The sequence below is a fragment of the Lithobates pipiens genome, unplaced genomic scaffold, assembly GCF_037356315.1.
Source record: "Lithobates pipiens isolate NorthernLeopardFrog02 unplaced genomic scaffold, aLitPip1_a1.2 Scaffold_18, whole genome shotgun sequence".
Classification (NCBI taxonomy): Eukaryota; Metazoa; Chordata; class Amphibia; order Anura; family Ranidae; genus Lithobates; species Lithobates pipiens.
This window is the reverse complement of record NW_027507758.1, coordinates 636,755,683-636,782,858: the sequence shown is the minus strand read 5'-3', so window position 1 is coordinate 636,782,858 and position 27,176 is coordinate 636,755,683. Positions and strand designations below refer to the sequence as shown.

The window sequence follows — 27,176 nt, the reverse complement described above, 5'->3', positions numbered from 1 at the left end:
GTGTCTCTCTCAAGACCCTGCCCCCCCCCCCCCCCCCCATATAACATTTTTATATTTTTTTTTCACAAAAATAGAGTGTTCTTTTGGTAGTATTTGATTGGTTTTTATTTTTTGTGCTACAAATAAAAAAGAAAATTTAGAAAAAAAAAAGTTTTTCTTTGTTTTTGTTATAAAATGTTGTAAATAAGTAAGTTTTCTCCTTCACTGATGGGCACTGATGAGGAGGCACTAATATGCAGGACGGATGGGCGGCACTGATGAGGAGGCACTAATATGCAGGACGGATGGGCGGCACTGATGAGGAGGCACTAATATGCAGGACGGATGGGCGGCACTGATGAGGAGGCACTAATATGCAGGATGGATGGGAGGCACTGATGAGGAGGCACTAATATGCAGGACGGATGGGAGGCACTGATGAGGAGACACTAATATGCAGGACGGATGGGTGGCACTGATGAGGAGGCACTAATATGCAGGACGGATGGGAGGCACTGATGAGGCACTAATATGCAGGACGGATGGGAGCGGCACTGATGAGGAGGCACTAATATGCAGGACGGATGGGCGGCACTGATGAGATACTGATAAGCAGCCCTGGTGGGCACTGATTGGCATCACGGATGGACATCGATTGGCATCGCTGGTGATCGTCACTGATGGGCCTGTACTGATAATCAATGCTGAATATCCGTGCAGATCCCCCATCAGGAGAGCCGCTGATTGGCTCCCCTCTACTCGCACCTTGTCAGCATGAATAAAGGAAAGCCGATAACCGGCACTTCCTGGTTACGATGTGATTAGCTTTGATTGGACACAGCTGATCACATCGGAGATGCGGCGTGTTGGAGCGACACACCGCACCACGGAACGCTGCGCGCCCGCGTGGCTTATTCTTCTGCTTCTGGTGTCTAGTCAGGATAACCACTTAAGCCCCGGACCAATTTACAGCCAAAGGACCAGGCCCCTTTTTGCGATTCGGTACTTCGACGCTTTAACTGACAATTGTGCAGTTGTGCGACGTGGCTCCCAAACAAAATTGGCGTCCTTTTTTCCCCACAAATAGAGCTTTCTTTTGGTGGTATTTGATCACCCCTGCGGTTTTTATTTTTTGCGCTATAAACAAAAATAGAGCGACAATTTTGAAGAAAATGCAATATTTTTTACATTTTGCGATAATAAATATCCCAAAAAAATATATAAAAATACTTTATTTTTTCCTCAGTTTAGGCCGATCCGTATTCTTCTACATATTTTTGGTAAAAAAAAAAATCGCAATTGCCGATTATTGATTGGTTTGTGCAAAAGTTATAGCGTTTACAAAATAGGGGATAGTTTTATAGAATTTTTATTATTATTTTTTTTTGTAGTAATGGTGGTGATCTGCGATTTTTATTGTGACTGCGACATTATGGAGGACACATCGGATATTTTTGGAACCATTGTCACTTATACAGCAATCAGTGCTATTTAAATGCACTGATTCCTGTGTAAATGACACTGGCAGTGAAGGGGTTAACCACTAGGGGGGCGGGGAAGGGTTATGTGTGACGTGTACAGTTTTTTACTGTAGGAGGGCGTGGCTTGGCATGTGACCTCACTCATCGTCTTTCCCTATAACAGGGAACAGATGATCGGTGACAGCCACAGTAGGAAGCATGGGGAGAGGTTTGTTTACACAGACCTCTCGCCGTTCTTCAGCTCTGTGACCCGATCGCGGGACACCAGCGGCGATCGGGTCCCGCGACCCACTGCTGGTCACTTAAAGAGCAACATACAGGTACGTGCTTGTGCCCAGTCATGCCATTTTGCCGACGTAAATGTGCAGGAGGCGGTCCTTAAGCGGTTAATGGAACTCCCACCTGGCCATCATTCTGCTATAGTCCGGACGGGAAGGAGTTGAAAAATCATTTTAGGCCTGAAGATTATATGATGGACACAGGTAGGCTGCATTGATGGACACAGGTGAGGCTGCATTGATGGACACAGGTGAGGCTGCATTGATGGACACAGGTGAGGCTGCATTGATGGACACAGGTGAAGATGCATTGATGAGCATGGATAAAGTTGTTGTTGTTAATATTTCTTTTTATAAAACATTTAAGTGTCATTCCATGAGAATTTATGATGGTGTGTTTAGGGGCAGGGTAGGGGTTGGGTGGGGCAACTGGTAAGTAACCCTTGTGGCCTGGCTAGTAGCTCTGGACTTGAAATTTTGAGCCTTGCACTAGAGAATAAAATAGCAGTAGTTACAATTTTTTATGTCACACGATATTACTGCAAAAGTCTAGGAAACACAAAATTTCAGTAAAAACACACTAAAGTTCATTTGGGGTGGCACTTCAAAACACAATATATTACCCAATTTTTTGGTAAAATAAAAAAGTTGAGGTTGCGCCGAGTAAATATATACCCAACATATCAAACCTTAAATTTGTGTGCGCCTGTGAAATGGTGACATACTTCAGTACTCTATATTTTCTATAAGTGACGCTTTAAAAGCCCCCTATAGGTCATTGGTTTAGTGTTACGGAGGAGGTCTGGTGATAGAATTATTGCTCTCATTCTGGTCTCTGCAGCGATATGTAACATGTGTATCGCAATCAATGTTTTCATGTGTAGGGGCCCCAATGTTTGAGTTTATATATGTACATGTGTATATTTGGGGGTGGGGCCTGATTTTTCTTTTACGGGGGGAGTTTATGTGCCTGGTTTCAAATTACATTTTGTACAATTAAAAAAATTAAAATGTCATCACATAGAGCAGCCTTTATCAACCAGGGTGCCTTGAGGTTTCTTCCGGGGTGCCTTGGCAAAATGCCTAAAAATTGCCCCAAAATTGTATTCAAGACGGAGGGTGGATGAAGCCTTTTAGCTACACAAAGCCTCAGGTTTTCATTGTACACCATTACAATCTTCTAACTGCCGACCTCCTAACGACCAATGACATCATGAGCTGATAAGGAGGATGTCAGTTGCCTGAATATCATCCTTGTGTGACCCTCCCCCACCTTTCTCCATCAGCTTTGGGGTCTCATTAGCTGAGTGATGGAGAAAAACTAAAGAGAGAAGAGAAACATTGGAATACTAGTCAGTACCAGTTTGGGAAAGTGTATTTGCTTTGGAAGAATAAATCACTTATAACGTTGGGTGGTCCTATGTGTGTGTGGATGTTGCTGCATTATGAAGAACTATTAGAATAGTTTTTACATTTTAGAATTGGGACGCCTCAAGACTGTCCATAATCTTGGAGGACACCTCAAGACTTTCCATAATTTTGGAGGACACCTCAAGACTTTCCATAATCTTGGAGGGCGCCTTGACTGAAAAAAGGTTGAGAAACACTGACATGGAGGACAAAAAGTCCCCTATGTGATGATTTTTTTTGGTGGCAGGTTCTCTTTAATGAGACATCCAGGGTCTAAAAGACCCCCAATGTCTCCCCTGTGCTCCACTGAATGTAATGTAATGCAGATCACACTCCATTATACTTTCCCACCCTTGATAGTCGGGGAAACTGTCACCGGGGACCCGGAAGTGATGTCATACATGTCACTTCCGGGTCAGGAACAAGAAGGGGAGGAGATCGGATGTGTGTTCTCTCTCCTCCCTCACCTCTACCCATCATCACCCGCTATGCTGGTTCCGGGCCCAGATGGGCAAGAGGAGCCCGGGATACATAGCGGGTGTGTGTCGTTGTGGGGGCACTTTACGGGGGGGGGAGAAAGATTCACTCAGCCACCCGAATCCTTCCATCTGACAAGTAAACCTGCTCCTTGCCCACAGCAGGGTGAAATGTTAACAAAAAACCTACCTGTCCGGCCCTCAGATCTGCATGTCCCGGGTGTCAGGCGATAGGAATTGTACATCCCTGAGTTCATAAGGAGATCAGAGATCACCAAAGACATGGATGAAGTGTTGTACAGTGTTGGCCATTGATAGCAGTAGAAAAATAAAAATGGAGTCCTTGCCTTTCATTGGCTGAGTACATTCTGTGGTGTAAGCTTTCACAGACACTTAAAATGTTTTTTATTTATTTTATTTTTTTATTTAGTTGAACGATTATGACTAGCATTCACCCAGCTGTGATGGATATGGGATGTATTTTATTCCATACACTGATTTCCTTGGCTCCATCTAGTGGTCATAACGTGGTATTGTGCTATTTTTACTAATTGAGGTATGTCAGGAAAAATACCCCATTATGGCCACTAGATGGAGCTGACTATCATAGGAAATCACTTTGCTATATTATGGCCAGAATATGTAATGGCTGGATGAGTGATTGCCACATTCATTCATTGAATTTTCTAGAAGTAGACCCCTTAGTTTCCTTCATCAGACACATCTTCATACTAATACCTGAGATCATCCTTATACACTTATACTTGCCCAAACAGCACACAGACCCCCCGAGGTTCTTCTATGTATTTGGGGGACCTTTGGAGGGTTTGTGTGCTGTTTACAAAAAAAAAAATTTTCTTTGTAAATGTCACTTTTTTTGTAGCCTGTTCTACAAGAAGAATGAAAAAACGTATATAGCCCCCCCAATTACATGCCAGACCCTCTGAGTCTAAGATATATATATAGAGCAGGGATCTGCAATTAGAGGACCACCAGCCATTGCAAAACTACAAGTCCCGTCATGCCTCTGCCTCTGGGTGTCATGCTTGTGGCTGCCAGTCTTGCTATGCCTCATGGGATTTGTAGTTCTGCAACAGCTGGAGGTCCGCTAATTGCATATACCTGCCCTATATTAAGGGGGGACCCTCACACAAAACAAAGTGTGTGTCCCATAGAAAATCCATACCAGACCCTAAATCCAAACATGTAGCCTGGCTGACCAGGAAAGAGGGGGGGGGGAGGAGGAAGAGCATGTGGCTCCTCCCCAACCATACCAGGCCATGTACCCTCAACATGGGGGATTCTCAGGAGGGACTCTTCCCATAGAAACACACCTTGTCCCCATATTGATAAGGACAAGGGCCTCATCCCCACAACCCTGGCCTGGTGGATGTAGGGGTCTGTGGGCAGGGGGGCTTATCAGAATTTGTAACCCCTCTATAATATTAGGGGTCTCGCAGTTACTGGGCCCCCTACATGAATGAGTTTTGGGTACATAGCACCCCTACTCATTCACAAAAAAAAAAAAGCAATAAAGACTCTCAATGTGTTTTGTTAAAATAAAATCCCCCAAATAAGTCTCTTGTAAATCCATTGTCAATCCCGATGCCAACAGCCCCACTGACTCCCCAATAACCCCCCAATGACCCGCCACACAGGTGCGATCACCGACGGTAACACTCGCTGACAGATATCATGTCATCAGCTATATAAAGGAAGGGGCGTGGATAGTGGTGACATCATTGCCCAGATATGGTCATATTCAGACAATGATGTCATGATCTATGCCCCACCCATGTGCCTACATGGCCATGTAAGGGAATGGGCGGGGTGAAGTCGGTGGTTGCTAAGGACGCAGCTGTTTCAGGCAGCCGTTGCTTCCCTAGAAACCAGTGACAGCCAGAAGCCGTTAGATTAGTTTGCACAAAATGCCGTAAACATTGGATGTTCAGAAGAATGTGGGAGGGGCCAGTGTTCATCCAATCTTCTGTTCAGACACGGAGCTCCTCCCTAATGCAGATTATTGTCAGTGTGTGGAAGTGATTGTATCTGGCAGACAGGGATCTGTATGTGTGTGTGTATCACTGCCCGGCAAACCACTCACATCACACACTTCATCCAATCTGCACTAAATCATGTGTGCGGGGGTGGGGAGCAGTGGAAGAAATCATCACACCAGGATTCTAGATTGAAGGATCGCTTGGGGGATCCTCTGAGGGGTGGGGGGATCACTTGTCTTCTCCACACACCTTAGATTGTATCAGATTGTATGAAAGATTTGTATCTGCCTGTGTGTGTCCAGCCAGATAAATGTGGGGGAGTCTCCCTCCAGTGGTGGTCAGCAGTATTGCAGGCTGTGAGAACTGTACCATGGGTGGTTTTATCTTCCCAGAGAAAGCTCTCCCCTCATTCCTCTCCACCAATCAAGGATCTCACTCCAGTTAGCAAGTCACCATGGGAATGATTTCCTTGTAATCCATTGTTGGCGTCAGTGGAATAAAATAAGTCCAATCATTGTTGTCCCTGTGATAAAATAAGTCCCATCGTTGGTGTCCCTGTGATAAAATAAGTCCCATTCTTGGTGCCCCTGTGATAAAATAAGTCCCATCGTTGGTGTCCCTGTGATAAAATAAGTCCCATTCTTGGTGTCCTTGTGATAAAATAAGTCCCATCATTGGTGTCCCTGTGATAAAATAAGTCCCATTTTTGGTGTCCCTGTGATAAAATAAGTCCAATCATTAGTGTCCCTGTGATAAAATAAGTCCAATTTTTGGTGTCCCTGTGATAAAATAAGTCCCATCATTGGTGTCCCTGTGATAAAATAAGTTCCATTTTTGGTGTCCCTGTGATAAAATAAGTCCCATCGTTGGTGTCCCTGTGATAAAATAAGTCCCATCGTTGGTGTCCCTGTGATAAAATAAGTCCCATCATTGGTGTCCCTGTGATAAAATAAGTCCAATCGGTGTCCCTGTGATAAAATAAGTCCCATCGTTGGTGTCCCTGTGATAAAATAAGTCCCATCATTGGTGTCCCTGTGATAAAATAAGTCCAATCGGTGTCCCTGTGATAAAATAAGTCCCATTCTTGGTGTCCCTGTGATAAAATAAGTCCCATTCTTGGTGTCCCTGTGATAAAATAAGTCCAATTGTTGGTGTCCCTGTGATAAAATAAGTCCCATCTTTGGTGTCCCTGTGATAAAATAAGTCCAATTGGTGCCCCTGTGATAAAATAAGTCCCATTGTTGATGTCCCTGTGATAAAATAAGTATTATTGTTGGTGTCAGTGAGAATAAAGTGTAAGTCCAGCCCAGCATTGGTGGTCAGTGGTGGTACTTACCTGATGACACACTCCCGCTACCTCTATGTTGATGTCGGAGTTCTACTTTGAAAGGAGATCACTACTCCCCACAGTCTTCTATAATTGCAGTGCCTGGTGATGGAACCCACAGAGTGCTCCATCCGTCGTCCCCTCACTGACACTCCGCACTCTGAGTCCTGGAACCTGTGAGATGAGGACCATGATGGGACTAAATCCCGGGACTGTCCTTCATCATCTGGAAGCAATGGCAAGGCTGTGATCACATTACGAGACATTTCTCTGGGATGCAGTTCCTCTGAACTCCACAAGATGGTGATCTCACCTCTACTCAAACTGGAAGTCTTGAACGGGAGACAGACAGGAAGTGATGTCAGGGCCAGACAGGAAGTGATGTCGGGTCCAGACAGGAAGTGAGGTCAGGTAAAGACAGAGACAGGAAATCACCTGAAACAAAGACAGGATGTTCCATAGGAAGTAGAGACGAGGTAATAAGATCTTATTTTCTATTTACACCCAGTAACCCCCCGTCATGTCCGTCCTCTTCCTCCATAGTCACTGTGACGTCTTTTATCTCCAGCAAATGATGATACACACATATATAGTGTGGAAATATAGAATATCCCCATATAGTACAATGAGGGAATTTATGGTTTGTACTAGTAAGCATGAGCTCCGGCGTGTTCGCACATTGCATGTGCAGGAAGTGGGCGCAGCGATGCGCTAATCACAGGCAGTGAGACATTTCCCGATGCGCGGCTGCAGAGATCGGGAAATGTCTCTCTGCCTGTGATTAGCGCTGTTCCGACTTCCTGCCCGTGCAGTGTGCGAACACACCGGAGCTCATCCTTAGTCTGTACCACGAGGGGAGTTATTGATGTCAGTAAATGTCGGTTGCAGACATTGTATGTGGGGGGAATGAAATGATAATAAAGGTCGGGATTAGGGAAGATTTCTGTAAGATTTTACACAGGAATGATCAGCGATCCCTCCAGAGACACTATGATGAGTCTCACAATAGGGGTCTGAAAGGGACGGGAGTTGGGGGATGGGATGGTGAACCCGGAGTGTGTGTGTGGGGGAGGGGCAATTTTATCAAAAAGACGTGCAGATGGGAATCAAAAGCTGAATACAATTGCTCCGGCTGGACCGAATATTGATATTGAGCTGTTTGCTTTTGATTCATCTGCTTTATGCATTTTTATATCATTTTACCAGTTATTAATGATTATAAAGTTTTGTATGAATTTAGTGACATATGATGATACAGAACAGGGCTCAAAATTTCAAGTCCTGAGCTACTAGCCAAGCCTCAAGGGTTACTCGCCACCAGTTGCCCCGCCCAACCCCTACCCTGCCCCGCCCTCATAAATTATCTCATGAAATGACACATTAACGTTTTATGCAATTAAGTTATAAAAATATTAACAACTTTATCCATGCCTGCCAATGCAGCATGTCCCATGTGCATCGTTTGTCCCATGTGCATCCTTTGTCCCATGTGCAGCCTGTGTCTCCCATGTGCAGCCTGTGTCTCCCATGTGCAGCCTGTATCTCCCATGTGCAGCCCGCGTCCACCATGTGCAGCCCGCGTCCACCATGTGCAGCCCGCGTCCACCATGTGCAGCCCGCGTCCACCATGTGCAGCCCGCGTCCACCATGTGCAGCCCGCGTCCACCATGTGCAGCCCGCGTCCACCATGTGCAGCCCGCGTCCACCATGTGCAGTCCGCGTCCACCATGTGCAGCCCGCGTCCACCATGTGCAGCCCCGCGTCCTCCATCCATGGGCAGCCTGTGTCCTCCATCCATGGGCAGCCTGTGTCCTCCATCCATGGGCAGCCTGTGTCCTCCATCCATGTGCAGCCTGTGTCCACCATGGGCAGCCTGTGTCCCATGTGCAGCCTACCTGTGGAGGGGAAGAGAGTAGAGCCGCCGGCTGGATGATCAGAGCAGGAAACATCACAGCTTTCAAATCAATAGCTGTGTGTTCCCCCGCCGCGTGCCGTCACATAAGCCCCTCGCCTTGTCCGGGGAACTTTGATACATGTCCCCCGTCCTAGGATTGGACGAGTGATCTGTCTATCAAAGTCCCGGAAAAAGTGGAGGGGCTTATGTGACGGCGCACGTCGGGGGAACACACACTCACTACTTTACATTGTAGCAAAGTGTAATTTCTTGTCACATGAAAAGAAAAGATAGAAGAAAAGATTTACAAAAACGTGAGGGGTGTACTTACTTTTGTGAGATACTGTATATTCTTCTTCCACTCATTTTATTCTATTCCAAAGGGGTTTTATTGGTAGTGGGATGGAACAAGCACATATGATGTAATACAGAAACGTACAATACAAGATATATGGTATATAACATGTTACATTAACATTTGTAATTCTAGAACATAAAACATCTTGGTGTGATCTAATGGTGAGATGTATAGGATAGAGGTTATTTCAAGTATGTCAGGAACTTATTAGTTTCTTTGAGTCTTGAGAAAAAAAGCATAATGCTCCCGTACACAATCGGATTTTCCAACAATAAATGTTGGATGTGAGCTTGTTGGCGGAAAGTCCGACCGCGCGTATGCTCCATCGAACGTTTGTTGTCAGACTTTCCACCAACAAATGTTGGCTAGCAGGTTCTCAAATTTTCCACCAACAAATTTTTGCTGTCGGACTTTCCGATCGTGTGTACACAATTCCTTCGCACAAAAGTCCATTGCATGCTCAGAAGCAGAAGCACCCGGTCTTGTAAACTAGTGTTCGTAATGGAGAATTAACATCTGTGATGCTGCAAATTATGAAATCTGGAAATGCAGTGCACATTCTCTTCTTCTTTAATGGGATAATGAAGCTGCTTTGCTGGGGATACTGGGGGCCTCTTAGGAAGTGATTGGGCTGAACAACTCTGAGAGGTTAGTGGGGCTGAAGGGCTGTGGAGGCTCTGAAGGGGGTAGTCAGGTTGCAAGGCTCTGAGGTAAGAGGGGGCTTTAGGGCTCATAGAGACTCCTGGTCTCTGATGGTCCTCCCACCCCACCTGCAATTACTTTTCTGACCTCCTCAAAGACCTCCTGCCAACAAGTGAAGCAAGCCTTCACCTCACCATCTCACTGGTCAAGGAAAATGATGCAAAATGAACAAAAAACAAGAGAACAAATCCCTCCTATCCACACTGGGCTGCCATTGGAGGGAAGAGAATAGACTCCTCCCCCACAGTTCTGTACTCCACCAGCAGCATCCTCCTGCTATCCGGTTCAATCTCTTCTATTACAGCAGAGAGTGACAGTGACATCACTCCTGTCAGTCGGCAGGCTGCCGGAGATTGGAGCCTTGCAGCCGGAGTTCTGGCAATTATACTGATTAGCCGGCAACTCCGGCCAAAAGTCAACAAGTTCCCCTTCCTGAACATCATGATGACCCAACGTTGTCCTCAAAGCAAACAAGTCAAAGGAAGGATTGTATTTATCATTCCTTGTCTGCAGATGTAAAACCAATCCAATCCAGTTCAGAAACCAAACAAACCCAACAGAGAAAAGGGAATATCTGATCCGGCAGGACAAGAGGGTCCCAAAACCTCCAAATTGTAGCAAACGCTAAACAGCCCAGGCTAAATGTGTTTCCATGAGGCAGGAGTTCTTAAAATGGTTGTAAACCCTTACAGACCACTTTGACGTACAGGTAAGCCTAGATTAAGTGACATTATTGCTGCTCCGGCCTCTCACAGCGCCGGAGCAGCAAAACCTGGAAGAAGATGGAGGCTCCGTGCTACAGGGGACAGCAGTGACACCGCAGGCTCTTGTGTCAGGTAAGTGACAGATAATGGGCTACTATGCCCATTATGCTTTACCGCATTATGCTTTACCTTTGCGGGGGGGCAAAGAGGAAGTAAACCCATCCTATTACCCCCCTCATATCCACATCCTATTATTGTGTGACCAATAACATCCAAATAATTCTTACTTTCATTTCCCAAAGTTATCCGTCTACAAGGAGACCTGTATAGATCACATGACGGCACCAATGAGGATGGAGGAGGACCGGAGTCACATGACTGAGAAGATACTAAACCTCACCCTGGAGATCATCTATCTGCTCACTGGAGAGGTGAGGAGGATTCTGGGAGGTCACATGACATCACTCTTATCTCTATTAATAAAACACAGACCTGACCGGAGAGGTGAGGAGGATTCTGGGATTCTAACATGATATTCCTACTGGTTCCTCAATACAGAGATTTCCTCTTGTGAAGTCAGGTGATCATATGACCATCACAGTGCCTCCATGTGACTCCCTAAAACCTAAGAGACACAACATGGAGAAGATTCTAGAAGTCACCAAGAAGATGATGGAGCTGCTGACAGGAGAGGTGAGGAGGATTCTGGGAATTCTGGGACATTATCCAGTAACAGACAAGGGATGTGTCTGGATGGTGACTGTATCATTGTGTGTGTCAGGTTCCTATAAGGTGTGAGGATGTCACTGTCTATTTCTCCATGGAGGAGTGGGAGTATTTAGAAGGACACAAGGATCTCTACAAGGATGTCATGATGGACAATCAGCCGCCCCTCACATCACCGGGTAAGAGGAGACTTTATTGTAAAGGAGAGAGCAGTACAGAGGCTCCACCTAGATCCCCCATCATCTGATAAACACATAGAAACAATGTATTCAGTCAGTGTGTGTGTTTCCTACAGATGGATCCAGTAATGGGAACCCACCAGAGAGATGTCCCCGTCCTCTGAATTCCCGGGATTCCACACAGGAAGGTCACACCATCCCCCACCATCATCAGGTAGATGATTGACAATTATTGGTAGACATTGATTGTAACAAACATGATATGTATGAATTATGTTTTATTATATATCCAGAGTGAAAACCTCAGGGATATTCATATTATTGTTAAAGAAGAGTATATAGAGGAGGATGAGGAGTATGGAGTGATGGAGGAGTTTTCAAAAAGACACAAGTATATGATGGAGCCACCTAATACCGGGAACCCACCAGAGAGATGTCCCCATCCTCACCATCATCAGGTAGATGAGGAACAATCATTGATATCATTAGGATCTGTACATTATCTGTATTGTTACCATTGATGTCATTTTTATTATATATTCAGAGTGGAAACCTGAGAGATTCTAAAGTTGAGGGTAAAGAGATTAAAGAGGAGGAGGATGAGGGGATGGAGGAGTCAAACTCTCTAAAAGAACACAAAGATCTGTACCAGGACACCATGGTGGAGTCATCCAGCTACAGAAACCCACCAGAGAGATGTCCCTGTCCTCTGTATTCCCGGGATTCCACACAGGAAGATCACACCATCCCTCAGTGTTACAAGGTTGGTGGTATGGAGCATCTAGAACATGAACTCATAGAGATGATATGTGGATTTTTTTTATGTATGCTTATAGTTTGCAGATGATATTTTCTCTAATTTTCTTGATTTAGAGTGGAGATCCAATCGATATAGAATTTGAGGTGAAATCAGAAGAAGAAGAGAGGTATGTGAGGGATGATCAGCAGTCTATGGAGGAGGATGGAATAACGGGGACATTTATAGAGGAGGACACTCCTACAGAGATCAGCACAGGTGGGTCATTAACACTAAATACATTCCTCCACCCATACTGCTCACTGATTGGTCCAGAGTAGGGCGATATCAGCCTGTAATCCCCTGGTCACTTTCCTGAACTGTGTTCCCCGTCCTGTATTCCTGTATTTCTCTCGGATAATCTTCCTTCTCTGTGCTGCCGACACAATTTATGTATCTAGACTGGATTTATGGAGATTCTGGGGTTCAGCTGGCAGCAAAATGTTGATTTTCATCATAGGCATTACTAGATCTAGGCACCTGGGGTATGTACCTTGAGTCTTCTGCCCCATGCCCGGGTCTAGTAAATCGCTGACAGAACAATTCTCCCAGGGTTACTTTCTCTGTTTATTTTTTTACATTGTGAAGAACTTTGACCCATGACATATCCATCATGGTGTACAGGAAAGCCAATTGAGACATTTCAGCACATGGACAATTGGACATTCCCCCTACCTTTATAAATAGACCTGATCTGGCGGCCATTTTACATTCTGTCTTTTGTCAGTGTAGGGACAGGACGCTGTGTGGAGCAGGGACAGTCAGTTTAATCACTAGCTATTACTATTCAGTCCACAAAGGTCCTTTTAAGGACTGGTATAGGTGTACAGTATATAGGGTTGTAATACACTTAGAATATGCTTTCTTTCAAGTATATTATGGTGCACTGCTGACTGCTGTGCTGCTGAGTGCTTGCTGACCGATTCTGCAGCTGTCTTTTATCAGTGTAGGGACTGAGGTGTTTGGAGCAGGGACAGTCTGCATATCACTAGCTACTAGGTCCACAAAGGTCCTTTTAAGGACTGGTATAGGTGTACAGTATATAGGGTTGTACACGTATAATATACTTTCTTTCAAATATAGAAAGCATATTATAGTGCACTGCACTGCTGTGCTGCTGATTGATTCTGCAGCTGTCGTTTCTCAGTGTAGTGAGGGACAGTTTTTGGAGCAGGGATAGTCTGCAATTCACTAGCTACTAGCTAGCTACTATTAGGTCCACAAAGGTCCTTTTAAGAACTGGTATAGGTGTACTATTTGGTATGCAGTATATAGGGGTGTAATACACGTATAAAATACTTGCACATATAGAAAGCATAGTATAGTGCATTTCCACTGTGCAGCATTGTGACTGCTGAGCGGTTCTGCAGCGAACCTACAAAGAGTGACAAACGCAATTTAAAAAAAAGTATTATAACTGGTGTGATAGACCAGTGGCCCCCAAAAAACGACAGATTGAAGCGGGGTGTTATATACCTTCTTTCACATACATACTGCACTTCTCTAGAGACTTATGTCACAGGGTCATTTAAAAAAAATCATCCTCTCAATCGGCACCCTCTTCTTCACTCTCTGCTGTGTGCACCCCCAAAGACACTACCACCACAACCACCATATACCCTCCGCTTGAGTCACAGGAATTATTTTCCGATCCATCACAAGACATTGCCGCTCTCACTCTTGGCATTGGATCAAGAAGAGGAGGTAGCAACAATCGCCACTCAGCAATCTGACGACAGTACCCAGATCAGCCCAAGCAGGAGGTTGGTCCCCGGTGTTGCTGCCTATTCTGACATCTATAATTATAGCGGTGGAGAAGGTGACGTCGATGATGACGTGTCTAGTGATGTCACATGGGTGCCCACAAGAGAGGAAGAGGAGGGGAGTTCAGAGGGAGATATGGACCAGCAGATAGGGAGGAGAAGCAGGCGAAACTTAGATTGCACAGGAAGGACAAAGCAGACTGATAATGTATCAGGAGCGAGTCATCAACCATGTACGGTCACATCTGGCACTCCCAGGATGCCGGCACATGGCTCCGCGGTGTGGGCTTTTTTTAACGTGTCCGCTGCTGACAATAGTGTTGCCATCTGCAGCCTTTGCAGTCAACGCACAAGTCACGGTAAGCCCAACACTCACCTAGGGATGACCGCCTTAAGAAGGCACATGAGCAGCCATCACCAAGCCCAGTGGGAGCAACGGAACCCACACAGCCACACTCCAGGCTCTCACTGTCCAGCCTTGTCCTCTACTTCTCCTCTCTCCTCACAATTATCCTCCACTCCACCTTCCATCATGCCATCCTCACGTTTTTCTGGAAAAAGGCCGGCTTCCGTGGGCCAAATGTTTGAGCGTAAAAAAATGATGACGCCGGATAACCCTCTTGCCCAATGGTTGACGGTTGTCAGAACTGATAGCCCGCCAACTATTGCCATATAAACTGGTGGACTCGGAGGCCTTTCGAAAATTTGTGGCTATTGGAACACCACAATGGAAGGTCCCAGGAAGGAAGTATTTCTCACAGAAGGGCATCCCAGAGCTATATGTATATATAGTTTATATATATATATCTATATATAAGTGAATGTATCTCTGGCACACAGTGTCGGTGCCAAGATACATCTGACCACAGACACGTGGTCTAGCAAACACGGGCAGGGAAGGTATATAGCTTTTACTGCCTACTGGGTGAACCTTCTGATGACCGTCAAGTATGTAACCCGTGGCACCTGTGTAGATTTGGTTTTACTGCCACGGATTGCATGCAGGCCTGCCTCTTCTTCTCCTCCCTCTCCTCCTCGGCTGACTCCTGCTTTTCCGCTGCTAGCGTCTCTTCCGCTGCGCCGCCCAAGATCCCCAGAACCTATTCGACATGCCAGGTGAGATGTTGCCATGCTGTGCTGTGTCTGTTGTGCCTGGAAGCCAAGAGCCACACTGGCCCTGCACTCCTTTCAGCTCTGTGTTCACAGGCAGATCAGTGGCTAACGCCGCTCAATTTGACAGTTGGTAAAGTGGTGTGTGATAACGGTGCCAATCTGCTTAGCGCATTGAATCAGGGCAAAATTATACACGTTCCATGCATGGCACACGTCTTAAACTTGGTCATGCAGCGATTCGTTGTCAAATACCCTGGGGTCCAGGACATCTTGCGGCAGGCAAGGAAAATCTTGGCCCATTTCAGAAGATCTTACACGGCCATGGCTCGCCTTGCTGACATTCAGAGGCGTCACAATCTGCCGGTCAGACGTCTTATTTGCGATTGCCTGACGCGATGGAACTCAACCTTCTATATGCTTGATAGGCTGCTCCAGCAGAAACGTGCAGTTATCGACTACCTGTACGAACTCTGCGGCAGAACAGGTTCTGGGAGCTTGTTTTTTTTCACCGCGCCAGTGGCTGCTCATGCGCGATGCATGCAGACTTCTGCGGCCATTTGATGAGATCACCAAACTGGTCAGTCACAGCCATGGTGCCATCAGTGACATGGTACCTTATGCCTTCTTTATGGAGCGTGCATTGCGTCGTGTCATTGATCAAGCCATGGAGGAGCAGGAAGATGAGGAAGTCGCAATGCTGGATGAATTCCCAGGGGGGGCTACTCTATCTGAGACAAGTCAACAACAGGAGTCTGAAGAGGAGTCAGAGGAGGATGGTGCCGGGGCGGATGAGGAGGAGCAAGAAGAGCATGCTTTAAACCTTTCTGGGATCCCTGTTGTTGTGCGTGGATGGGGAGAGGAGAACGAGGAGGATGACATTATCCTGGATGATGAGCAGGAGCCAGGCTACCATACCGCTTCCAGTTTAGTGCAAATGGGGGCCTTCATGCTCCAGTGTTTTAACAGGGACCCCCGTATAAAAAGCATAAAGGTCAAGGACCAGTACTGGGTGGCAACGTATTTAGACCTCCGGTACAAACACAAAATGGCAGAAATGTTACCACCGTCAGAGGGCTGTCAGAATGGAGCACTTCCAAGCCTTGCTTCAAGAAATGCTGCATTCTGCTTTTGCATGCTCTGGTAGAGGAGGAATTCCCACTCCTAGAGAAAGAGTTGTGGGTAATCCAACAGTGCCTGCAAGAAGAGGGCGATTTGAAGATGTGTTGGTGACTTCTAAAATGAGGTCATTCTTTCAGCCGACCCATAGACAGGTCTCATCCGGATCCAGCATCAGGGAACGCCTAGACTGACAGGTGTCCGACTACATCGGGTTAACGGCCGATGTGGACGCTCTGAGAAGTGATGAACCCCTGGACTACTGGGTGGGCAGGCTTGACCTCTGGCCAGAGCTTGCCCAATTTGCAATGGAACTGTTGGCTTGCCCCTCGTCCAGTGTCCTATCTGAAAGGACCTTCAGTGCAGCAGGGGGGATCGTGACCGATAAGCGCACTCGCCTAGCTCACTACAGTGTTGACTACCTCACATTTATAAAAATGAATGAGGCATGGATCACGGAGGAATTCAACACATGTGACCAGTAGACCATGTATATGCATAACTCTATAAATGATTCATTTAATCGAGTACACGGACCTTTTTTCTACCTTTTGCTCGCTTCCTTGTACAAAAAAAACACACCGTACTATATGCCCGTACCCTCCTGTTTGAAGAGGTTGAGCGGTGTCATATTTTTGGGTCCCACAGCGAGTTGCTGGTATCAGTGCTGCTGTCAGTGCTCTCTATCTCGGTGCTGGTGTCAGTGCTCTCTCACTATCTCAGTGCTGGTGTGGTGTCAGTGCTCTCTATCTCGGTGCTGGTGTGGTCTCAGTGCTCTCTATCACAGTGCTGGTGTGGTGTCAGTGCTCTCTATCTCGGTGCTGGTGTCAGTGCTCTCTATCACGGATCTGGTGTGGTGTCAGTGCTCTCTATCACGGAGCTGGTGTGGTGTCAGTGCTCTCTATCTCGGTGCTGGTGTTGTGTCAGTGCTCTCTATCTCGGTGCTGGTGTCGGTGCTCTCTATCACGGTGCTGGTGTCAGTGCTCTCTATCACGGTGCTGGTGTCAGTGCTCTCTATCTTGGTGCTGGTGTCAGTGCTCTCTATCTTGGTGCTGGTGTCAGTGCTCTCTTTCTCTGTGTTGGTGTCAGTGCTCTATATCACGGTGCTGGTGTCAGTGCTCTCTATCACGGTGCTGGTGTCAGTGCTCTCTATCACGGTGCTGGTTTCAGACAGTGAGGGAGATAGCAGCGGAGAAGCCAATCGGCAGGCAGTGCCAGCACCATGGCTGAGGATCAGCACTGGACTGGCACCTCTGGACCACCGCAGTGGAGCCCTGCATAGGTGGGGGTAAGGGCCGGGCAGAGGGAGGGGCTCAATCACAGGTTGGCACACTGGGACCGGACTGCGCTGCCCAAACTGTGGCACTGATCATCTCCTGCATCCCCTTCATAGCCTGCCCTGACCTTGCCTCCTCCATGGCCTTTATGCGCTCCTGAATTGTCAAAATTTCACAGATAAAAAAAGAATGCTTGTCGTTGTCGATCCCAGATTCACTACTACTTAATACTTTTGTTATATTAGTGTCCATGTGGTGGGACTTTGTGTACACAGCTAGTAAGTATTTTGTGGCTGAAAATATGACCTGTAGGTTCTTAAGGTTCGCCTGCCATTAAAGTCAATGGGGTCCGCCGCAAACTTTTGGCCGCGTTCGTTAAACGTCCCGTCAGAAGTTCGTCCATCACTATTCCCAGGGTTGAAGACCCAGTGACTGTAGAGACCGACACTTGAATTCCTTGTTAGGATTTTTATTTTGCATAAAACGGTTGAACAAACTCAGTCTCTAAGTTAGGAATAGAGGGTATCAGGGTAGAATTTAGCTCAGCTGCTTGGAACTGTTGACTTCAATAAAAGTCTCTCTCTGTACATAATCCAGGGAACAGCCGCTCGCAACTGGATTCTTTAACTGTTGCATAAATCCTTACGTTTGGGTTTAGCAGCCAACAGGTAATTCTAGCATTCAAAGTCTCACACAAACTTGGTTGGAAACTTGGTTACAACTGGAAGGGTAGAAGTAGGATTTTTTCTTACTGTATCAGACTGTATTTTCTTACAGAATCTTTCAGCCGGTCCAGCGATACTGTAAGAATTGTGGATTCAATCAATGTCCATGACAGCTCAGCTTCCAGGCTCTTACCGAGCAGCCAGCCTTGTGCATGGCTCTCTCACTGAAGAGTCCTCCCCTGGTCACGTGTAGAGTTGCTGGGCCTCTCCAAAACCCGAGATGGCACCGGAACACCTTAGAATCCTCCTTCCAGTTACTGCGCCTCGAGGCTCGGAAATGGATGGATCCGCACCCCAGGCCATGAGGACCCCTGGGGGCTGGTCAGGAGGACCAGGACCACGGAGTTGGCTACAACTTCTGGACCGGAACCCAGAACCATGTGACTTTGGTACCTTAAGTACCTCTTCCCAGATTACGCAGTGAGACAAACTCCCACTGATTGGTTCCGAGATAGAGATTGGTACCCAATGCGTCCAACCAGACTGCATTCTATAGCCTCCCACAGGTGTACAACACCACCTATGACCAGGCAGAACTTCTATACAGCCCAGCCAAACTGATGCCAATGTACAATTTAGTACAATTAACCCCAAAACTCACTACAGTTTTGAGCAAAAACGAATTTAAACATATAGCGCGTACTCATTAGGAGTACCGGCGCTACATACACATAATATGTATTCTCTTTTGGTACACCAATTTTCTACCAGCTGAACATTTTATATCTGATGATTTCATTGGAGCACAGACTTTTACATGTTGATAATAATGTGATAACATCCTCAGACTTTGGAACCTTAAACAGAAAGTGATAATGAGGGAGGAGTCAATAACCCAATGATGGGGGTCTTCAGGATCAGTCCAGTCTTCATCTTGGTTGTTCTCCCCCCCATCCTCACTCTCTGACCTCTGGTGGGGCTCAGCCCCGCTGTTATTCATGACTAAATCATGGACTAAATAAGGAAGTGCAGGACTTCTTGTGTTGGGAAGATGGCAATGAGTGATAGAGGGGGAGGGGACACTCGTCTTATAATCCCCTCATCACTGTCACTCCTATAAAAGACAGTTCTCGTTGTTTCCTCACTCTCTGACTAAGGTCCATGAATAAAGAAATGATCTGGTAGGAGATCAGAGGATCCATTTACTAGTTACCTTGAGGGGGGAATTGTAAGATCCTCAGAGACAAAGCTGCCTGATGTGGGCGGAGTCCTGGTTTAGGGGAACCAATCAGCTCATGTCTAGTAATAATCTTTGTATTTCTATTTTAGTAGATGGACGGGAGATGAGGAAAACCTCAGAGGATTGTCTCACTTTGTCTCCAGACTGTAAAGTAGAAGATGAGGACATCACACAGTATAGTCCAGGAGAAAACCCGACTACCTCAAATGTCCATCCGGCACCACACAGTGTAGATGGACCATCGTATTCCTCTTATCCTGAGGAACCTCAGACTGTGAGGGACGGGGCCGTCCTTCCAACAGATGGGAGGTTTTCATGTACTGAGTGCGGGAAGTGTTTCCATTTTAATTCCCATCTTAATAGGCATAGAAGATCTCACACAGGAGAGAAGCCATTTTCCTGTTCCGAGTGCGGAAAATGTTTTATTCATAAATCACATCTGGTCACACATCAAAGGTCTCACACGGGGGAAAAACCGTACTCCTGTTCTGACTGTGGGAAATGTTTTTCAGACAAGTCCCAGTATTGCAGACATCAGAGATTGCATACAGGTGAGAAGCCGTATTCCTGTCCTGAGTGCGGGAAATGTTTTTCAAGGAAGTCCAGACTTTCTATACATCATAGATCTCACACGGGGGAGAAGCCATATTCTTGTCCTGAGTGCAGGAAATGTTTTTCAAGTAAATCCAATCTTTGCATACATCAGAGATCTCACACAGGGGTGAAGCCATATTCTTGTCCTGAGTGTGGGAAATGTTTTTCACAGAAGTCCATTCTTTACAGACATCAGAGATCTCACACGGGGAGAAGAAACTTTCCTGCCCTGAGTGAGTGAATTGTTTCTGTGACCCCGCCCCCTCTGACACCACAGGGAAGCCCCTGTGGTGTCGGAGGGGGGCAAGGTCACCTGTTTACATCATCGGGTGGCCCCGCCCTCAGCTATATAACATCTGTCACCCAGAAGAAGCATCACTCTGCGGGAGCCTCCCATGGAGGTGGATCATTTGCGGCTTTTTTTTTCTTTTTTCAGCCTGTCGGGCGGTATGAAATTAAATTGCTGGACATTTTTATTTTTTTAATAAATGACTTGTCCCAAGCTCTCTTGTCTTTTTTTATCATTCTTTAGAAATGGTAGGGGTACAATGTACCCTGTTACCAGTTCACATGGGGGGGTGGGATCTAGGGGTCCTCTTGTTAAAGAAGGCTTCCAGATTCCTATAAGCCCCCCACCTGCATACCCCCACAAACACCGGGCAAGGGTTGTGGTTATGAGGCCCTTGTCCCCATCAATATGGGGACAAGGTGCTTTAGGGTCAGACCCCAAAGCACCCCCTTCCCATGTTGAGGGCACGTGGCCTGGTATGGTTCAGGAGGGAGGGGGTGCTCTCTCGTCCCCCCTCTTTTCCTGCGGCCTGCCAGGTTGCGTGCTCGGATAAGGGTCTGGTATGGATTTTGGGGGGCCTATGCCATTTTTCTTTTTAATTTGGTGCAGGGTTCCCCATAAAATCAGGTCTGGTATGGATTTTAGGAGGACCCCCACGCAATGTTTTTTAAATTTTGGTTCGGGGTTCCGCTTAATATTCATACCAGAGCGAAGCCTGGTAATGGACTGGGGGGGTCAAACCCTTGCCTTTTTTTTCCAATGAGTTTTATCTATATTCATTACAGCCGCGATCAGTTTTAAATTACTTTTTTTCCTTTTCCTGTCATTTTGCTGTGGTATTGTTCTAAACAGGGGAAAACTGCGCCACTTTACAGGCATATTATAGTCACCCCCAGGCATGATATTTAAAGGAATATTTCATCTTTATTGTTTCACTTTAAGCATTATTAAAATCAATGCTTCCAAAAAAAACAGCCATTTTTAAAACTTTTTTTTGCATTGATCCATGTCCCCTGGGGCAGGACCCAGGTCCCCAAACACTTTTTATGACAATAACTTGCATATTACACTTTAAAATTAGCACTTTTGATTTTTCATGTTCGTGTCCCATAGACTTTAATGGTGTTCTTCCAAATTTTTTGCCAGTTCGATATGTTCTGGTTCGAACCGAACTGGGGGGTGTTCAGCTTATCCCTATGGAGGACATCCAAATCTAGCTCTCTACTCCCCAGCTTCCCTCCATCAGTCTTCTCAAGCATCACCAACTTACTAACAGATATATCCACCTAGATGTCACATCACTTCCTCAAACTCAACCTAGCCAAAACCAAGCTCATAATATTTCCTCCACCACATGCCTCATCCCCTGATTTCTTTGTCAAAATCAATGGCTCAACTATCAACCCATCCCCCCATGCCAAGGGTGCTAGGTGTAATCCTTCTAAACTCTCCTTTTAGTCCCTCATCCATTGACTTGCCACCTCAACCTCTGAAACATCTCCAAGATCTGCCCCTTCCAATCTAATGACACCAAAAAGTTTCTAATTCACTCCCTGGTCATCTCTCACATCGACTACTGCAACTCCCTTAAGTCATTGACTTAACGTTAAATAAGCTATCCCAGCTTCAGTCCATCATGAACACTTCTACCAGGCTCATCTTCCTTACAAACCACTTCTGCTACCCCTCTCTGCCAATGTCTTCACTGGCTGTCACTCAACCAGCAAATTAAATTCAAGATACTAACAAAAACTTATGAAGCCATTCCACAACTCGGCCCCCAGCTCCATCACTAACCTGGTCTAAAAATACCAACCTAATTGTTCTCTTCTTTCCTTCCAGGACCTCCTACTCTCACCTCCTCCCATACTCACCTCCAGGACTTCTCCTGAGCCTCTCCCATCCTCTGGAATGCTTTACCCCAATCCGTTCCAACTATCTCCTACTTTGTCCACTTTCAGATGTTCTCTGAAAACGCATCTCTTCTGAGAAGCCTATCCTGCCTCCACCTAACAACTGTACATTTATTGTCTCCGTCAGCCCATCCCCCCCCCCCCCCCCCACAGTTATTACCTCTTGTATTTCTAGACCGGGGCAAAACATGTCAGAGGGGGCGTGGCTGGAGCAGCACTTGCTGATGCCGCACTCATTCACATATTCATGCATTGGCTCGGTGAGTGGTGTTCCTTTCTTTTCTGATGCTTCCACACCCCTAAATGGTGCTTTAGGTACCTGCTCCCTTCACTGGAACCAGCGAGGAGGTCTTTGTCTCAGCTTACATCGGCACTGCAAGTTATACCCGGATCACTAGGCTCCCAAAAAGTCTCACATATGTAGTATCCCCATACTCAGGAGAACTAGCAGAATGGGGTTTTGTAATATGTGGGTGTAAATCTACATATACTCATCTCTTGTGTAAAAAATATCTCATTAACCCGACCACCTCACGCCGATGTACGTCAGCAGAAGGGCACGTACAGTCAGAATCATGTACCTGTACATTGCCCTTTAAGAGGCGGCGGGGGAGCCCGCGGATCTCCATGACTCGGGTCGCAGGTCCCCATAGATTTGATCACCTCGGGGATACCCGCGATCACCTCACGGAGAGGAAGAACGGGGAGATGCTAAAGTAAAGAAGCATCTCCCTGTTCTGCCTAGCAACAGTGTCACTGATCTTTGCTCCATGTGATTGGAGCAGAGATCAGTGATGTGTAAAACACAGCTACACCCCTCACAGTTATCAACACTCCCCTAGGACACACTTAACCCCTACACTGTCACCTAGTGGTTAACTCCTTCACTGCCAGTGTCATTTACACAGGAATCAGTACTATACAAGTGCTGTATAAATGACAATGGTCCCAAAAATGTGTCCACCATAATGTCGCAGTCACGATAAAAATCACTGGTCGCCGCCATTTAAAAAAAATTATTATTAATTAAAAAGCCGTAAAACTATGTATATGTGTGTATATATATATATATATATATATATCTATATATATATATATATATATATATATATATATGAAATGTTTCTGACCATTGCACTCCAGGACACTATAAGATATTCTTCTGACCACTACACTATGTCGAGCTATATATGACATACTCCTGACCACTGCACTCTGTATGCCCAGCTGTTATATAACATGCTGTGCTTACACCTAATCTCTTTAGTCTCGAGCACTGCAGAGCAGGGTGACGCAAAGACAGAGGGCCTCATTGTCCATATGGAGGTCTGATACTTAAGTATTCGGAATGTGTTGCTGTTATATAGGGATCAGGAGCCATATTTAAGGCTCCGGATAGCACTTTAAATTAAAAATTCACAGACCTTGTTTGGCAATCCGACATATTTGACTCCTTGCGATCACCAGACAAATAATTTTTCTGATATTATCGTGCATTATTGATGCTTTTGGTGGGCATCTATTGACACCCCCACTGGCAGTGCTTCATCCATTTTTCTAAGTTATATGGTGGAACATATATGGTGGAACATTTCACAACTAAGACAAAATTATGACTGCATATACTCTTATTAAATACCCCTGACGAAGGTGCTTGAACCAGAAACGAGTCGGGTACTGGAGATCACTATATACCGGAGAGTAACACTATCTTTTTGTCATGCATACCATGTTACCTGTCGTGTTTTTTGTCTTGTCTACGCTGTTTTGTATACTTGTGTAGTATTTTTTTCTGTCCTTTTAACTATTTTTCAATATAGGATCAAGTGATTTTATGTATACCTAATAAATTATATTTTCTAAATTCATATGTGTGGTTGCTGCCTACAAAGTCCCAACGAAGGGGGATTCTTTTTCTTTTTTTTTTTGATACACAACTAGGGATGTGGCAACAACACACTGGTCTGACATAGTGAAACCCTCTTTTTTGCTAATAGTCTGGGCTTAAAGCGGAGGGCCACCCTAAAATAAAAAATTCCATTAATATTCTTAAAAAAATGTGAAAAAAAAACCTTTTTTTACTTACCAGAAAATCCTGTTGCTAGTCAGTCTTCCTAATCTGCCTCTTTCTATTGCACTGCGCTGTTTCTTCAGTTCCTCCTCATCGGCGAGCGGCCCGTTGCCTTCTGGGACGTGTGTGTCCCAGAAAACAACAGGGCCGTTCACAAAGCCATGCACGATTTGCGCATGCGCAGTAGGAAGCGGGCAGTGAAGCCACAAGGCTCCACTGCCTGTTTCCCTTAGTTAGGATGGCGGCGCCGACACCCAATCCAATGGATGGATCAGCCTCGGGTGGCCAAAATCGCTGGACAGGTAGGTGTCCTTATTAAAAGTCACCAGCTACAGTGTTTGTAGTTGCTGACTTAAAAAAAAAAAACGGCGGACCTCCTCTTTAATATGATGTATATTACTGACCACTGCACTCTGTACACTGGGCTGTATAGGACATACGCCTTACCACTGCACTCTGTGTACTGGGCTGTATAGGACTTACTCCTTACCACTGCACTCTGTACACAGGGCTGTATAGGACATACGCCTTACCACTGCACTCTGTACTGGGCTAGACGTGACATACTCATGACTATGATTTTTTTTTTTCACTACAATTTCTGGTTGCTCAGTAGTCAATATGTTATTGAAGGTTAGCTGAGTGTAGAAAAGCAAATGTGATGGAAGAGTTTCATTCTCACCAATAGGGATGAGCTTGGTGATCGAGTCGAATGCATGTTGGACTCGAACACCGACTGTTTGCCCGTTCGACGAAGCCAGAACTCTGTGGGCCGTTCGCGCCAAATTCGTGTGGCGCTCACGGCCCACGATGCACTGCGCCAAGCATGCACTGTGACCCCGCATGCTTGGCCAATCACAGCGCCGGCAGCGAGGAGAGCCATGATTGGCCACAGGCAGGATGCCTGTGGCCAATCATAGCTCAGGCTGTGTAGTACACGCCCTACACTATATAAGGCCCCCAAGTGCGGCGGCCTTGTGTAGTGTGTTGGTGTCTGCAGGAGTTAGTGGGTGTTCTCTGTGTACCTTCAACGCAGTATACACCGTCCGTTATCCACCTATTTAGCGTACTTGCTCTTCTGTAATTGAGCTTTCAGCCATCTGCAGGAGTTTGTGGGTGTTGTCTGTGTGCCCTGAGCGCAGTATACACCATTATCCACCTATATAGCTATATTGCTCTTCTGTAATTGAGCTATCAGCCATCTGCAGGAGTTTGTGGGTGTTGTCTGTGTGCCCTGTGCGCAGTATACACCTGTATCTACCTATTTTGCTCTTCCCTAATTGAGCCATCTGCAGGAGTTAGTTGGTGTTGTGTGCCTCCAGCACAGCACAGTATACACCGGTATCTACCCTTTAATTCCTGTTGTTCTATAATAAAGGCATCTGCAGGAGTTAGTGGGTGTTCTGTGCCTCCAGCACAATATACACTACCCAATTGCTGGTTTTCCCATCTCCCTTCAGGCCATTACCATGTCTGGAAGGCCAACAAGGAGAGGCAGACAGGCACGAGCCGATAAAAGAGGGCAAGCAGGCTCTGTGTCTAGAGACAACAGTGCTGGTCATGGACGCGGTGCATCGTCATCAGCACGTGGCCATGGGACACGCTTGTCTTTATTTTCGGCAGCTGGACGTGTTGAGCCGCATCATGCCGAAGACTTGGTAGAGTGGATGACCAAGCCCTCTTCATCCTCATCCTCTCTCGCCCCGGCTCAGGGTACTAGCAAAGTAGCTGCCAACACATTGTCTTCCCTCGTCTCAATGTCCTCCCCTAGACCCACCACGTCCTCCTGAGGAGTCCCCTAAACTCTTTGAGCACAGTGTTGGGTACATGCTCCAGGAGGATGCACAGTGTTTTGTAGGCTCTGATGATGATGATACTCAGCTAGAGGAAGGCAGTAGCGTGAGAGGGGATGCTCAAGAAGGACAGCAATCTGGCAGTCATGTTCCACAAGCTGCAGCATACTGCCAGGTTTGCTCCAGCGATGAAGAGGGAGGGGATGATGAGGGCACTGACTCCACGTGGGTGCCTGGTAGGAGAGAGGAGGAGGAGGCACATCTCCAACGAGGCAGGATGCCCTCCGGGGGCCAGCTTAGGGGCAGCACACTGACTGAATCACACCGCAGAGCTCCGCCTGTGCAGGGCGCTGCCTCTGCGCATTATTCTAAAATTTCTTTGGTGTGGGCCTTTTTTGAGATGAGTGCATCAGATCGCACTGCTGCTATTTGCAACATATGCCTCAAGCGTATCTCACGTGGCCAAAACATCAGCCGCTTGGGCACCACATGCTTGACCAGACATATGTTGACCTGCCATGCAGCTCATTGGCAAGCGTACCTCAAAGACCCACACCAAAGAACAAAGCGGACCTCTCCTTGCTCCTCATCAGCTGAGATCTCCAACCCCAATGAAGGTGTAGAATTAGGTGTGTCACAGCCAAGTGCTTGCAGGCACTCTGCTAGCAGTACACCCACGTCCGATTATAGCAGGCAAATTTCCCTGCCCCAGCTGCTGGACCGTCGAAAGAGGTTCACTCCCAGCCATCCACATGCCCAGCGGTTGAATGCTAGCTTGGCTAAATTGCTAGCACTTCAACTGCTGCCTTTTCAGTTGGTAGACTCGGCCCCCTTCCGTGAGTTTGTGCAATGTGCGGTTCCTCAGTGGCAGGTCCCCAAACGCCACTTTTTCTCACGGAAGGCGATTCTGGCTCTCTACCGGCATGTGGAAGGCAATGTCCTTGCCTCGCTGGACAGGGCGCCAGCGGTAAGGTGCATATTACCGCTGACTCATGGTCCAGCAGGCATGGACAGGGACATTACCTATCTTTC

At 46.4% G+C, this 27,176-nt stretch overlaps 3 protein-coding genes across 4 annotated transcripts in view; 2 read left to right on the top strand and 1 right to left on the bottom strand.

The window, feature by feature from the left end:
- The window catches only part of LOC143989579 (uncharacterized), a 133,239-nt gene that overhangs the window by 48,465 nt on the left and 57,598 nt on the right, over positions 1–27,176 (top strand). The window lies entirely within an intron of this gene.
- Positions 1–27,176, bottom strand: part of LOC143989638 (uncharacterized) — a 127,475-nt gene that overhangs the window by 83,565 nt on the left and 16,734 nt on the right. The window lies entirely within an intron of this gene.
- On the top strand, positions 6,674–20,580 carry LOC143989641 (uncharacterized). The gene is made up of 9 exons (XM_077489896.1): positions 6,674–7,427; positions 10,912–11,040; positions 11,168–11,302; positions 11,391–11,514; positions 11,631–11,728; positions 11,808–11,972; positions 12,059–12,277; positions 12,388–12,529; positions 19,574–20,580. Exons 2-9 carry the CDS (start codon positions 10,945–10,947, stop codon positions 20,317–20,319), a joined length of 1,725 nt encoding a protein of 574 aa, XP_077346022.1. The 5' UTR covers positions 6,674–7,427; positions 10,912–10,944; the 3' UTR covers positions 20,320–20,580.

Coding starts and splice junctions, on each gene's coding strand:
- LOC143989641 (XM_077489896.1), top strand. CDS start 10,945: ATGACGGCACCAATGAGGATGGAGGAGGACCGGAGTCACATGACTGAG. Junction 11,303..11,390: donor TGGAGCTGCTGACAGGAGAG/GTGAGGAGGATT, acceptor TGTGTGTGTCAG/GTTCCTATAAGGTGTGAGGA. Junction 11,973..12,058: donor CCCATCCTCACCATCATCAG/GTAGATGAGGAA, acceptor TTATATATTCAG/AGTGGAAACCTGAGAGATTC.